This window comes from Citrus clementina, unplaced genomic scaffold, assembly GCF_000493195.1.
Source record: "Citrus clementina cultivar Clemenules unplaced genomic scaffold, Citrus_clementina_v1.0 scaffold_5, whole genome shotgun sequence".
In the NCBI taxonomy this organism is placed as follows: domain Eukaryota; kingdom Viridiplantae; phylum Streptophyta; class Magnoliopsida; order Sapindales; family Rutaceae; genus Citrus; species Citrus x clementina.
Window position 1 is genome coordinate 34,440,892 of NW_006262201.1, and position 16,507 is coordinate 34,457,398.

At 37.1% G+C, this 16,507-nt stretch overlaps 2 protein-coding genes across 3 annotated transcripts; one reads left to right on the forward strand and one right to left on the reverse strand.

Moving 5' to 3' along the window:
- Positions 1-640: 640 nt before the first annotated feature.
- On the reverse strand, positions 641-11,529 carry LOC112098193 (protein FAR1-RELATED SEQUENCE 5-like). The gene is made up of 5 exons (XM_024183835.1): positions 10,163-11,529; positions 1,174-1,633; positions 1,025-1,096; positions 864-935; positions 641-760 (listed from the first exon to the last, which is right to left on the reverse strand). The coding sequence occupies exons 1-5, from the start codon at positions 11,527-11,529 to the stop codon at positions 641-643; spliced, it is 2,091 nt and encodes a 696-aa protein (XP_024039603.1).
- Positions 11,530-12,645: 1,116 nt separating this feature from the next.
- LOC18040925 (3-oxo-Delta(4,5)-steroid 5-beta-reductase) lies at positions 12,646-14,284 on the forward strand. Of its 2 annotated transcripts, none has more exons than XM_006433538.2 (2): positions 12,646-12,783; positions 12,882-14,284. In XM_006433538.2, exons 1-2 carry the CDS (start codon positions 12,745-12,747, stop codon positions 14,013-14,015), a joined length of 1,173 nt encoding a protein of 390 aa, XP_006433601.1. In that variant the 5' UTR covers positions 12,646-12,744; the 3' UTR covers positions 14,016-14,284. The 2 variants fall into 2 exon arrangements, with proteins under 2 accessions (XP_006433601.1, XP_024040979.1); XM_024185211.1 differs by having other exon boundaries at positions 12,885-14,284.
- Positions 14,285-16,507: the final 2,223 nt, after the last annotated feature.

Here is a 16,507-nt window from a genome sequence, read left to right on the forward strand (position 1 = left end):
CTTTACATTTCCCCCTTCCCAACCAAACCATTTGCTGCTGGAAATAAACATATGCATGCCAAAATCACAGCTGCAAAGCTGAACATTTCTCCCTTCCCAAACCAAATCAGTTGCTGCTGGAAATAAACATATGCAGGCCAAAATCTCAGCTGCAAAGCTGAACATTCCCCCCTTCCCAACCAAATCATTTGCTGCTGGAAATAAACATATGCATGCCAAAATCACAGCTGCAAAGCTGAACATTTCCCTCTTCCCAACCAAATCAGTTGTTGCTGGAAATAAACATATGCAGGCCAAAATCTCAGCTGCAAAGCTGAACATTTCCCCCTTCCCAACCAAATCATTTGCTGCTGGAAATAAACATATGCATGCCAAAATCACAGCTGCAAAGCTGAACATTTGCCCCTTCCCAACCAAACCACATGAACATTGGACAAAAATAAATCACTTTTGTAATATCAACAACAGCAACTTCAATGAACCGTGCATAAATCAAACAAAATATTACACATTTATGCTCAATCAAACATATAATTCTCCATAATTAAAACACAAGTATAATAGCAAACATATGATTCTCCAAAATTAAAACACAAGTATAATAGAAAACATATGATTCTCCAAAAACACAAGTATAATGTTATTTTCCAAAATCATGTTGAAACTCTGAATTAACTCCATATTCATTAGCTTGCTGAAAGAGTAACTGTTGAAAATGTCCATGCTGTACGAGTTGTGGGTGCTGCTGGAGTTGTGGGTGCTGTTATAAAAATTCAAACATTATGTTATAATAAGAAATACAATAGATAAAATAAATGAAAAAAAGTATATATATATATATATATATATGGTGAACAACTTACATTATAATAGTTTGTAGTTCCATATGGGTATACATTCGTATGAATATCACTTCCTCCAACATTTAGAAGTGTCTACATAAGATCCACAATATAACTCAAAATATGTACGAATTAAGTTATGTACGGATTAAGAAAAATGATAAGAATATGGCCTCACTTACCGTTGCAATATTGCTTCCTTGTGGAGTTACAACAGACACTTGAGAAGATAATATATTGTCTACATGTCCATCCTGCAAAGTCATCAAAAAAATCATTTAAGCACCATTTATGTAATAAATTATTTTAATTAATTAATGGTAAAACTAACCTCTGCATCCGAACGTGTTGAATTCTTTTTAGGTTTGGTAGACCTTGTTGACTTTTTCCTTTGACAAGGTGGACGACCTTTCCGACGCCTCACTTCTGGATCACGTACTTCCTCAATTGCATTTGTTGAAATTCCCATGCTGTTACTACAACTTCCTTGACCTGAAAATCCCGCGTTGTTACCTTCGCATTGAATTGGCTCTGGTAGATCTCTCCGTACATCCTCAATCCAATTCAAAACAAGATTAGAACTCTCAACATTTCTTGCAGCCACGTTTGCAACTTCCGCAAACCTAACACACATTTTCTCATACCGTTTTTGCTCATCTGTGCAACCGTGCAACTCATGACTCGTTTTGACCCTACTATGGCATCTCCACACATCTTTTCTCCATCTTCGTAGAATGTACTTTTCCGGAAGTACTTCCGAGTCATTGCGTATCATGATGTAAATGGCATGTCTGCACAGAATTCCTCTAAATTGGAACATCGAACAACTGCAACTGATCTCACCCTTATCTTTTTCAAAATGTACTTCAAAAAAAATTCTTTTCTTAAACTCTCCAATTTTAACATCTTCTCTGACTATTGTTGAGTGTTAGAAAATGCATATTTATAAAGGAGAAAACCGTCATTTTACATTTCAAGTCTTACTAACAACCCTTACTTTTATGTATTTAACATTCTTATGATTTAATTACGTGTGTTTTATTTTAATTAAGTAATTTATGTATTCTAGGGGCATTATAGTCATTTCACAATAAAGGAGAGATCAGACGGCAAAACGGACATCACTTTTGAACTCAGGACGGTCGAAAACCTTAGGAGGAGCATAAAAGGAAAAATGGCACTATTCACATGTACGGTACTATTCACGTGTACGGTACTGTATACGTTACTGTTCACGACACTGTTCACATAGACGGATGATGACGTGGCATTGACCGATGATGTGGCATTGACTGATGAGGTGTCACGATCCTGTTGGACTAAAATTCTTATGTACTGTTGATGGTGACGTGACAGCATATCAGTGGACGAAAAATCTCGCGTACGGTGCATGCATCACACAGGATTATTTTCAACCAAACCGCGTTACTGTTCATCCGGGTCAAACCGTGTTACTGTTCATCCGCGTGGTCAAACCGTGGACTGTTGACTGATGACGTGGCGCAATCCTGAGCGTCCAAACTGTTTTTAATCCGATGGCCATGATTTACTCCATGGATCTATAAAAAGGGGGCCTCCCCCCCCTAATTTGATATCTCTGAATCCATTTTTGGAATCCATTTTCTGTAATTCCCTCTCCATCTTGTATTTTCTTCGTATTTTAATAAATTCCTATTTTGCCCCTAGTTCAACTATGAGTGGCTAATTTTCTTTCAAGCTTGGGTTGAAGGTGAAGTCTCAACATGTGTCATGGGCTTAATTTGGTAAATTTATTTTCTCTTCCCCTCTAATTTTTGTGGATGTTTTGACTTCTCGTCGACAAATAATAATAGTCTTGTCTAGATACCGCCTTGGTTACACCGGCTCTCTAGTATAAGGTTATTATTATTTGGCACGATAAGCCCTTAGCACCATATTGATTAGAGCGTGGTTCATGAGGTGTGGATTCCCCCCTCATGATTTAATTGGCATTAATACGGATTATTTAGCCCATGATGCATGTTGATACGGATCCAGATACCCAAGTACGTCATTTCAATAGAATTATCTTCAATTTATTCTCGCCATTGCAATTCCAATTTTACAATTTATTCTCGCCATTTTAATTTAAGTTTTAGCATATACCAAATCATTTCCACCATAAATCCAACAACCCATTTACAAAATTAATTCTATACACAATTAAAATCCACCTCCTCGTGGGATCGACACTCGTCACCATAGATCTATACTACAATAGATTCGTGCGCTTGCGAGTACATTAAAATTTGCACAACAAGTTTTTGGCGCCGTTGCCGGGGAGGTAAGTAATTTTAATTCATAGAATTAATTTTTGTGAATAATTTCTTTTATTTGTTTTCTTGTATTTTTTTTTTCTTATAAAAAAAAAGAGAGTAAATCTACATTTAAAGGTTAGTATTTCTTTTCTTTTTCTCTTCTTTAAAATTCTGTAATTTAATTTTCAATTTATTTTTTCTTTGTAATTTTTGTTTATTTTATTAATTTAATTTTTAGTTAATTTCACGTATTTGTTTTTGTGTATTTTTATAGTAAGGTTGTAATAGCGCAATAAGGTTAGTATCATAATTTCTCCCTTATCTTTATTTTTTATTTGTTTTGTTCCCATCTTTATTTTTTGTTTTGTTTGCATCTTTATTTTTATTTTATTTGTTTTGTATGCATGGTCGTAGGTCATTATTACCTAATCTTGAACCTATAGACCTTGAATTAGAAAAAACACTTTGCACACACAAACACGTTAAAAATAAAATGGATTTACAAGCACCACAGGAGAGGCCATTTAAGGACTATTTTAGTCCCTTAGCTAATTTGAGCACGTCATGCATAAGATACCCAAATGTAGCTGCTAGGAGCTTTGAACTAAAACCTAGTGTGCTAAATTGTCTCCCCACATTCTATGGCTTAGAAAATGAGGACCCATATAATCATCTGAATGATTTTCATGCCATTTGTCAAACATTTAAATATGAGAATTTTTCAGACGATGATGTTAAACTCAGATTATTCCCATTTTCTTTAAAAGATAGAGCTCGTTCATGGTTAAATACTTTACCTGCTAATAGCATTTCATCATGGGAACAAATGGTAACTAAATTTTTGAATAAATATTTCCCAGTGCATAAAACCAATGCTATTCGCAGGGAAATTTCAGAGTTCACACAAAGAGAGGACGAGCAGTTTTTCGAAACTTGGGAGCGATTCAATGGGCTACTCTTGAAGTGTCCACATCATGGGTACGAAAAATGGCACCAATGTCAATACTTTTTAGAGGGATTATTGCCGAATGTGCAAGAATGGCTAATGGCAACAAGTGGAGGAGAGCTAATGTCAAAAAGTGCATCAGAAATTTGGGAGTTTTTCCAGCGACAAGCGGACAATTCCCAACAACGGAGTCGATCACTCAGGAATACTAGAAGGATTAAAGGAGTGAATGAGGTTCACATTGGCGAGTCAACTTCGGGAATCAAAGAAGTCAAGGAGATGGTTGAAGGTCTTGCTCGACAAATAGCATCATTATCGACTGCTAAATCAACAGAATCACATGACCCTGACTCATATCCAGATCAAGCCAATGCCATAGGTGTAATGAGAAAGCCATCTAATTACAACCCATACTCCAACACATATAACTCTGGATGGAGAGACCACCCCAATTTTTCATGGTCTCAAGGATTCCAACAGAATGGATCAGCAGCTCCAGCTCCACCAATGCAACAAATTCCTCAAAATCCTCAAGCCTCTCAGCCCCCATTTAGACCATTCAATCAAAACCAGAATTATTCTCAACCCAGACCATGGGAGGATGCATTCCAGAATTTCAGGAATGTTACTCACTCCACGATTGAGCAACAGAACCGCACCATTGATGGACTACGAAATGAGTTGAGAGCAGGCTTCAACTCACAAGCTCAATCTGTTTCAAGCCTCGAAAAGATGGTGGGACAACTTGCTTCTTCAGTTCAGACATTGGCAATGACTGTTGAGAAAGGCAAATTTCCAAGTCAACCAGTGCCTAATCCTAAAGGAGTACATGAAGCAAGTACCAGTTCACCACAGCAGCATGGAGAGATCAAAGCAGTAATGACCTTGCGAAAAGGAAAGGAAGTCGACAACAAAGTGGAGATGCCGGTGACAAAAGAAAATCAAATTGTACCTGTGAATGTTGAGGAATCATCACCGGAGGAGAAAGAAGAAACTAACCCACGAGAATACGTTCCCAAAGCTCCATTTCCTCAAAGGTTAGCTAAAGGAAAGAAGGGAAAATCCACAGGTGAGATTCTTGAAATCTTCAAACAGGTAAGTGTTAACATCCCTTTACTTGATGCTATTAAACAAGTTCCATCTTATGCCAAGTTTCTTAAAGACCTTTGTACTAAAAAGAGAAACATGCATGTTCAAAAGAAGGCATTTTTAACAGAAAACGTTAGTTCTATACTCCAACATAAAATTCCTTTAAAATGCAAAGACCCAGGCTCCCCCACTATCTCATGTAGTATAGGGAACCACACAATTGAGAATGCTTTGTTGGATTTAGGAGCTAGTGTAAATCTGTTACCTTATTCAGTGTTTGTGAAACTTGGACTGGGAGAATTACACCCAACTCCAGTGGTGTTACAACTTGCAGATCGGTCCACAAAAATACCTCGTGGTATTGTGGAGGACGTGCTTATCCAGGTAGACAAATTTTATTTTCCTGTTGATTTCATTGTAATTGACACTCAACCAATACAGGATTCAAGGAAGCACATCCCCATTATTCTAGGCCGACCTTTCTTGGCAACTGCGGATGCTCACATTCAATGCAGAACTGGAAATATGCAGTTGTCCTTCGGCAACATGACTATGGAGCTGAACATCTTCAACATTGCCAAACAACCTCACAGTGCAGATGATGGAATTGTTGATGTGGATTTAATAGAAGCATTAGTTGATGACACTTTTGTTTCAAACCTTAGTGATCCTTTACAAACATGTTTAACTCACTTTGGTTTTGATTTTGATATTGACAGATCGGTTGATGAGGTCAATGCCTTGCTTGACTCAGCACCATCTATGGACACTAATAAATGGAAGTCAAGAGTTGAACAACTAGCACCATCAGAGAAGAAACTCATCCCATCATCAGAATCACCACCGAAACTCGAGCTCAAACCATTACCCAACACATTGGAATATGCATTTTTGGGAAATGAAAGTACTCTGCCGGTAATCATCTCATCATCCCTCAATGATGAACAAAAAGGTAAGTTGTTGGATGTTTTAAAAGAGCACAAAGGAGCATTAGGATGGACCATAGCAGACATAAAAGGTATAAATCCAGTAGACTGCATGCATTACATTCACCTTGATGAAAATGCTAAAACTGCTAGAGAGATGCAACGTCGGTTAAATCCTAACATGAAAGAAGTTGTTAGAACAGAAGTCCTTAAGCTATTAGATGCATGTATCATTTACCCCATTTCTGATAGTTCATGGGTCAGTCCTGTACAAGTTGTCCCCAAAAAGTCAGGAGTCACAGTAGTTACGAATGCTGATAATGAATTGATACCCACTAGAGTAACTACAGGATGGCGTGTATGCATTGATTATAGAAAATTGAATTCTGTCACACGTAAAGACCATTTTCCTTTACCATTTATTGATCAAATGCTTGATAGATTAGCAGGCCATGAATTTTATTGCTTTCTAGATGGTTACTCAGGATATAATCAGATTCCCATAGCACCAAAAGATCAAGAGAAAACTACTTTCACTTGCCCTTTTGGCACATTTGCATATAGGAGAATGCCATTTGGATTATGTAATGCACCTGCTACATTTCAACGATGCATGTTGAACATTTTTTCTGATATGGTGGAACGATTCCTTGAAGTCTTTATGGATGATTTTTCTGTCTTTGGTGACTCGTTTGATCAATGTTTACATCATCTAACACTAGTTCTGCAGAGATGTATCGAGAAGAACTTGGTCTTAAATTGAGAGAAATGCCATTTTATGGTAAAACAAGGTATTGTTCTCGGTCACATCATTTCGAGCAAAGGTATTGAGGTTGACAAAGCCAAGGTGGATCTCATTTCTAATCTTCCTCCACCCAAAACAGTCAGAGAAGTAAGATCTTTCCTTGGGCATGCTGGTTTCTATAGACGTTTCATTAAAGATTTTAGCAAAGTTTCTAGACCCTTATGCAATTTACTTGCTAAGGATGTACCTTTTATCTTTAATGATTCATGTTTTGTTGCGTTTGAAAAATTAAAGCATTTGTTGACATCATCACCCATCATTCAGCCCCCGAACTGGAAATTACCATTTGAGCTCATGTGTGATGCATCTGATTATGCAGTAGGAGCAGTATTAGGACAAAGAGTTGATCGAATTCCCCATGTTATTTACTATGCTAGTATGACATTGAATGATGCACAGTTGAACTATTCAACTACTGAAAAAGAAATGCTAGCAGTAGTGTTTGCATTGGAAAAATTTCGATCTTATCTCATTGGTTGTAAAATAATTGTGTTCACAGATCATGCTGCTCTTAAATATCTTCTCACAAAGAAAGATGCAAAAGCTAGACTAATTCGTTGGGTGTTACTTTTGCAGGAATTTGACTTGGAATTCAAAGATAAGAAAGGGTCAGAAAATGTTGTGGCGGACCATCTCTCTCGTCTTCACTTTGACACAATTACAGAGCCATTAATATTAAATGAGTCATTTCCAGATGAACAATTAATGAGTGTGGAAGTATTACCTTGGTATGCTGATATAGTTAATTATCTTGTTACAGGTAAACTTCCAGAGCATTGGACTAAGCAAGACAAGATCAAATTCTTTGCGGAAATAAAGAATTTCTTTTGGGATGACCCGTATTTGTTCAAGTATTGTGCAGACCAAATTATTAGACGATGTGTCCCAGAAAATGAAATTCAGAATATCCTTTCATTCTGCCATGAACAAGCTTGTGGAGGCCATTTCAGTGCTAAGAAAACAGCGACTAAAGTTTTACAATGTGGTTTCTATTGGCCAACACTATTTCGAGACGCTTACACTTTTTGTTCTTCATGTGATAGGTGTCAACGAATGGGGAGCATTACACGAAGGAACATGATGCCACTAAATCCAATTTTAGTGGTTGAGATTTTTGACGTATGGGGTATCGACTTCATGGGACCCTTTCCCCCTTCTTTTGGCCATCAATACATATTGGTTGGTGTTGACTACGTCTCAAAATGGGTAGAAGCAATTCCATGTAGGACCAATGATCACAAGGTGGTAATAGCATTTTTAAAAAGCAACATTGTTTCACGCTTTGGATTCCCTCGAGCAATAATCAGTGATGGTGGTGCCCACTTTTGTAACAAAGCATTCAAAGCTCTTTTGACAAAGTATTCAATTACACACAAAGTGGCAACCCCGTATCATCCGCAAACCAGTGGCCAAGTTGAGATATCCAATCGAGAAATAAAGCACATATTAGAAAAGACGATGAGGCCAGACAGAAAAGATTGGTCATTAAGACTTGATGATGCATTATGGGCATATAGAACGGCTTTCAAGACCCCGATTGGGATGTCACCCTACAGGCTAGTGTATGGAAAAGCTTGCCACCTACCTGTGGAACTCGAACATCGTGCATATTGGGCCATCAAGAAGTTCAACTTTGATATGCAGCATGCCAGCTCAGAAAGAAGATTACAACTGGCAGAACTTGAAGAAATTCGCAATGATGCATACGAAAATGCCAAGATTTACAAGCAACGAATGAAAGTCTTTCATGACAAGCACATTATGAGAAAATCTTTCACTCCAGGTCAGAAAGTGCTTTTATTCAATTCTCGCTTGCACCTGTTCCCAGGTAAGTTACGCTCTCGTTGGTCTGGCCCATTTATTGTTCATACTGTTTTTCCACATGGGGCAATTGAAATTAAGGACCCAAAGAACGGTGTCACATTTAAAGTCAATGGTCAAAGATTAAAGTCATATCTAGAATACCAACCACATGGATTACTGCTTTGATCTCTCCATGCTGCTGTGGTGAACTGGTACTTGCTTCATGTACTCCTTTAGGATTAGGCACTGGTTGACTTGGAAATTTGCCTTTCTCAACAGTCATTGCCAATGTCTGAACTGAAGAAGCAAGTTGTCCCACCATCTTTTCGAGGCTTGAAACAGATTGAGCTTGTGAGTTGAAGCCTGCTCTCAACTCATTTCGTAGTCCATCAATGGTGCGGTTCTGTTGCTCAATCGTGGAGTGAGTAACATTCCTGAAATTCTGGAATGCATCCTCCCATGGTCTGGGTTGAGAATAATTCTGGTTTTGATTGAATGGTCTAAATGGGGGCTGAGAGGCTTGAGGATTTTGAGGAATTTGTTGCATTGGTGGAGCTGGAGCTGCTGATCCATTCTGTTGGAATCCTTGAGACCATGAAAAATTGGGGTGGTCTCTCCATCCAGAGTTATATGTGTTGGAGTATGGGTTGTAATTAGATGGCTTTCTCATTACACCTATGGCATTGGCTTGATCTGGATATGAGTCAGGGTCATGTGATTCTGTTGATTTAGCAGTCGATAATGATGCTATTTGTCGAGCAAGACCTTCAACCATCTCCTTGACTTCTTTGATTCCCGAAGTTGACTCGCCAATGTGAACCTCATTCACTCCTTTAATCCTTCTAGTATTCCTGAGTGATCGACTCCGTTGTTGGGAATTGTCCGCTTGTCGCTGGAAAAACTCCCAAATTTCTGATGCACTTTTTGACATTAGCTCTCCTCCACTTGTTGCCATTAGCCATTCTTGCACATTCGGCAATAATCCCTCTAAAAAGTATTGACATTGGTGCCATTTTTCGTACCCATGATGTGGACACTTCAAGAGTAGCCCATTGAATCGCTCCCAAGTTTCGAAAAACTGCTCGTCCTCTCTTTGTGTGAACTCTGAAATTTCCCTGCGAATAGCATTGGTTTTATGCACTGGGAAATATTTATTCAAAAATTTAGTTACCATTTGTTCCAATGATGAAATGCTATTAGCAGGTAAAGTATTTAACCATGAACGAGCTCTATCTTTTAAAGAAAATGGGAATAATCTGAGTTTAACATCATCGTCTGAAAAATTCTCATATTTAAATGTTTGACAAATGGCATGAAAATCATTCAGATGATTATATGGGTCCTCATTTTCTAAGCCATAGAATGTGGGGAGACAATTTAGCACAAACTCCTGAAACTTTAAAATGGTGTACACATCTCGAACTTGCTTCTCCATCTCGTAAGATGTTACGCATGGCATTTGTTGTGAAAGACACCTGGCATCTTCTTCGACTTCTTTTTGAACTTTACTCTTTAATGCATTACTGTACTGCTCTACAAACTGCTTCAATGCGGTTTTTGAGTTAACATAACCATCAAAAAACGCATTCATGCTCTCACTTCGTTGAGTAGTTGACATTCCAGCCCAAAAACTATCCTTCAGGTAACATGGTACCCAATGATGTCTCTCATTATACAAGCCATGTAGCCAATCATTACCACCCAAATCATATTCTACAATCATGCGGTGCCAAATTTCCTCGAACTTTGCAGGGCTCTGTGAATCATAAACAGCACAATGCAACATATCGCTAATGTCACGATATTGTTTATAGCCCCCTAGCTTATCCGGAATCTTCTTAAGTATATGCCACAAACACCACCGATGTCGAGTATTAGGGAAGACAGCAGCAATTGCAATTTTCATGGCCTTGTCTTGGTCTGTAATAATTCCAATGGGAGCGGAATTGGACATGCATGCTAGCCACGTTCGAAATAACCAAGTGAACGTCTCAACATCCTCATGTGAAATCAATCCACATCCAAACAAAATAGAATGACCATGATGATTTACTCCCACAAATGGAGCAAATGGCATGTCATACTTATTTGTAAGGTATGTTGTGTCAAAAGTAACAACATCTCCAAACTCTTTGTATGCTTCCCTATTCCTTGGCTCAGCCCAAAATACATTTTTCAATCGACCCTCATCATCCACTTGCATACTAAAAAAAAACCTATTGTCTTCTGACTGCACTCTCATAAAATAGTTTTGAAGAGCAGCAGCATCTCCATCCCCAAGGCGTAGCAGTCTTTCTTTTTGTATATGATTTCTACAATCTCTTTCTGTGAATGTCACATTTTCATGCCCACCAGCCTCAATAACAAGTGATTGATAATTTTGGGACAATCTAATCCCTGCTCTATCATTTACATTAAGCTTCTTTTTTGCATATGAACTAAGGCTGCGATTGCATCGAAAAAATTTAGACTTGGTTGGAGTCAACAATGTATGGTTGTGTTCAATATTTAAAACTCGAATCCTCCACTTTCCGTCTTCCTCTAATCCTCCTCCCAATTTAGCATTGCAACCTATTTTTGCATTAGGTTGGGGCCTTAGCGGATTACTAGATTTGCTTCTTGTTGCACCACTCCGCCCACAAACATAACTCACATGTCGTATCATCCCATCAATGCCCTTACTACTACTTCTTCGCATAACTGGAAACCCTTTTCTTTTACCATATTCTCTGTAATAATTATACATTTCAATCTCACTATCGAATGACATCCCAATCATTGGCTCATCATCCAGTAAGTTGTCCTCCTGAATTTCCTCAAACTCTTCAATGCTTTTTTCCATAGTCTTTATTTGTTCAAAAGGAATATATTTTATATTAATCAACTGAATATATTTCACATTACTCAAGATAAGAACAAAATTCGAACAAAATTCAGATTATCGTAATCAACAGAATCAACATTAATCGGCAAATGCAATATATGCTCTATAAAATTCAAATAGAAAAAATCAATAACTAAACAGAACGTACTTACTCAAAGGCTCACAAATTTGGCAAATATGACAAAAATTAAGGTTCCACGTTAGGCTAGGTGAAGTACCCGAAATGGGGCAAAATAATTAATCTTCAATTAATTATAAATTAAAGCAATAAATTGAACAACACAATCAACATTAATCGGCAATTGCAATATATGCTCTGTAAAATTTAAATAGAACAAATCAAGAACTAAATAGAACCTAATTGCTCAAAGGCTCACAAAATTCGGCAAATATGACAAAAATTAAGGTTTCACGTTAGGTTAGGTGAAGTACCCGAAATGGGGCAAAATGCTGCTGCTGAGATCGAGAGATTGAGGGAGAGATTGAGGGAGATCGATGCCGAGAGAGTGAGGAAGAATGAAGCCACCAAGAATGAGAGAAAACCGAACTGAGAGAGTGAGGACAACCGAGAACGAAGCTGTTGCTGTGTGGAGAACAAAGCTGCTGCGTTTTTGTTGCAATGAAGCTGAGAGAGTGAGGACAACCGAGAACGAAGCTGTTGCTGTGTGGAGAACGAAGCTGTTGCTGTGTGGAGAACAAAGCTGCTGCGTTTTTGTTGCAATGAAATGAGCCTTTTAGAATGAAAATCGAGCTGTTACAGTGAAGGAAGAATGAAATGTAACGTGCGCGTCTTGTGAAATTATGAGAAGTCTTTTAAAGGTTGCACAAAACGCACCGTTTTGTGCAAACCTTTGTGCTCGTTTTTGTGAGCATATCGCTACTGAAGTTATTTATGGCAGCGGGCCTGCGGGTAGACACGATGCTGGACAGCGCATTCAAAATAGTGGCCCAGACTCTGGCCTGCACTGTTCACGGCATGCATTATTGGATCTGTAATTTCACTATCATCAATAGAACATCAGCGAGATAATTTAACAGCCGCATGCCACTCACGGCATTATCCCCTTTCCTAACTTTCCTATATAAGCTGGTAAGCAGAACCAGAAACCAAAGTTATCATCAATCTTTTCTAGTTACGGTAGTTGACGCCTCCTGAAAGAAGAAGTAAAAAAAATGAGCTGGTGGTGGGCAGGTGCAATTGGCGCTGCTAGGGTAAGTATCAACTTTCTCATTCTCTGCACTTCACCGCCAAAAAAAAAAAAGTTGCATACGTTCATATTTAAAATGCTTAATCGCTTTCACTGGTACAGAAGAAATTGGGAGAAGATGATGAGCGAAACGTGGGACTTGTAATAGGTGTGACAGGAATATTAGGCAACAGCCTTGCTGATATTTTGCCTCGGCCAGATACTCCTGGGGGTCCATGGAAGGCTTACGGAGTGGCCCGACGTCCCAGGCCTGACTGGAACGCCGACCACCCGATTGAGTACATCCAATGCGACGTCTCCGACCCTGAACAGACACAAACCAAGCTCTCACAACTCACTGACGTCACCCACATCTTCTACACGACGTGGGCCAGCCGTCCCACTGAAGTCGAGAACTGCCAGATCAACGGTGCCATGCTTCGTAACGTGCTCCACTCTGTAATCCCGACAGCGCCTAATCTCCGCCACATTTGTCTGGTAACGGGAGCAAAACATTACTTGGGACCATTCGAGGTGGCAACTCGCAGGATGAAGTCTCACCCTCTCGAGCCGCCTTTTACTGAGGATTTACCAAGGTTAAATATGCCAAATTTTTACTACACCCAGGAAGACATATTGTTTGAAGAAGTTGAAAAACGGGAGGGTTTGACTTGGTCCGTACACCGTCCTCATTTAGTATTTGGATTTTCACCGTACAGTTTGATGAATGTTGTCCGCACTCTCTGTGTGTACGCAGCCATATGTAAACATGAAGGTATTCCGTTATTATTTCCCGGGACTAAAGATTGTTGGGAAGGCTTCTCGGTTGCTTCGGACGCAGACTTGATTGCCGAGCAGCAAATCTGGGCGGCAGTGGATCCTTGCGCAAGAAACGAAGCCTTTAATTGCAGCAACGGAGATGTTTTCAAGTGGAAGCATTTATGGAAAGTGTTGGCAGAGCGGTTTGGGATTGAGAAATATGGGTTTGAAGAAGGGGGTGAGACAGTGAGATTGGAGGAAATTCTGAAAGTCAAAGAAAGTGTGTGGGAGGAGATTGTGAAGGAGAATCAGCTGCGGCCCACAAAACTGAATGAGGTCGCTGCTGGGTGGATTGCAGATGTGACCTTCGACATTGGTGCGGGTATGTTGGTTAGTATGAACAAGAGTAAGGAGCACGGCTTCTTGGGTTTCAGGAATTCTAACAAATCTTTCGCTACTTGGATCGATAGGCTGAAACATTACAAGATCGTGCCTTAAGGAGTGCGTGCTTTGTCAGCTGTTATATCTTTAATTGGGTGTCCCTGATAATAAATGTTTTCCCAAATTATTGTGACAATAATCATGTACTAGTTCACAAATTATAATTTTTTTTTAGCAATTCTTTTTATGTTACCTGGAAGTAATTTCAGCTTCTGTTTGGTCATCGCTTCATTAGTCAATGAAGTTTGAAGTTTTCTTCCTTAAAATGGAATAAGCAAAAATCTACCACCCTTGTTAATTTGTTTAATGAAAAGTTTCAAATTGTTGGCCTGACATAACTTTCATTTTATTTGTTACTAACAAAAAACCGATATTTTAGTTGATGCCTAACAATCAAGCATTTCAAAAAGTGGTTTTTATTTTTTTTTGGGTAAATACATACGTTCTATATTCACGGGGAAGTAAATCAAGATAGATCAGTGCACTGGCGTTTCCAAATCGATGATACAAACACATATCATAGGGTACGACTGGTCATTTGGCATTATCATAGAGAATTGGATCCCAAGCTTTCGTAAAAAATACCCAAACTTTTTTCTTTTCCTTTTTTTTTTCTCTTGATAAGCAGAATTTCATTAAATCAAATACAAATACCATACAAATTTCATCTTATCAATATACACATAAGATCACTTACAGATGGTATATTATAATGACGGTTGCACTAACCAATTGGGGGTCTTTGGCAAAATTTTATTTTCGCCCTTCTAACGTTAAAATATCAATTCACATGGGAACATCAAATAGCTCAAAAAAATGAACATTAAATAGCTCAAAATTTAACTGTATTCAATAACATCTTGAATTACAATAATTATCAACAAGATCACAAAAAAAAAGAAAGATATCCATTTATTTTCACTTAGACCTATCTCTTTTTTATTAGTTTGACAAACGTATCAAAAGTTCCTTTTTGAGATTAGACTAAGGTGTCGTTTGTTTTTTAACTTAATGATTTAAAGTGACTTAATTAATTAAGTTAATTTTAGGTGTTTGTTTTTATAACTTAATGAGACTTTTTAGATAATTTTGACTTAATAAAATAAGCCAATTTTTTTGGCTTTTTACTGAATGGAGAAATCTGAATTAAGTCAGTTACTTTCTAATGTCAAAAAAATTCCTACTTTATAATCTATTTTTCATGCATATCCCAAAACTTACCCATAGATGTTTACCCCATACACTCATCTTTATTTTTTTTTTCAGCCGACATGGAATCCCTCCTCACTTTGCTTCTCTCATCTAATTCTTGAATCTCCCATTAATTTCTCGCTAGGCAAGCACTTGACTTGGGGCTTTTTTTTTTTTCATTTCAATTACGTTTTCCAGCATTCACTTATATACTAATCAACTAGCTTTGCTACTTTTTTTGGGGATAAAATTTGAAATTTATGGTATTTTATATATTAACATTCCAAAATCATTATGTATTCACTTGAATGTAGTTTTACTTATATATGTTAAAATATTATGGTATTTAATATATTATTTATTTGACATTCAAATTTAATAAGGATACAAAATGTAAAAGTACATATTTTCAGTTTTTTAAGTTGAAAAAAAAATGACTTAATACTTATTTTCAGAGATTCAGACAAAAAAATAAACATATTATTCAGATTCAGACATTCAGATCTATTCAAAATTTAGACTAATTCAGGTCTATTCAAATTTCAGACAGAAAAACAAATGCTACCTAACTTTTCTATTCTCCTCTTTTTTTTGTAGTTTTTCATATCCTGATGCATATATTCTAGTTTAATTGTTTCTCAAATCCCAAAAAAAAACCACTAATAGACAAACAATACTTTTTTAAAGATTATTCAAGCCATAAATCAAAACAAAGAATCAAAAACAAATTAAATTTAGAAGGATAAGAATAATAATAATAATAAATAAAAAATAGAATGATAGCATGTGAAATTGACTAGACAAAAATGATGATGGCAGTGAATTTTTTATTTCGTAAAGAAAGAGAAGAGAGGAAGAAAATTTTTTGTTGTTGAAAGTATCCTTAATTCAATGTATTAGTTTATAAATAACGAGGTTTTAAATATATTTTAATAAATGGAAATTATCAGCCATATACCCTTAAATGACATCAGTATCAAACGTGCTACAACACTTTTCGCTTATATCACTCGTATACCCTAAGTTGACAAAAGAGTTCTGGCGTCCACCTTTTCGTTTACTATCGTTAAGAACTTAACAGAATTTGAGCAAAATGATTATTTTACCCTTTAAACTCAAAATGAGGTAAAAAGACAAATTTGCCTTGAAAATTAATGTAAATTTTCAATATACATTTTTTTTTTATTTTGTTATTAACAATACATTTTTTTATTAAAAAAATATGAATTATTAATGGTACATATTATTAACAATTATCCATAAAAAAATATTCATCTTATACCATAAAAAATTATTAACAACATATTATTTACAATTATACATATTATACCATAAAAAATTCAAGTTGGAGCTTAGAG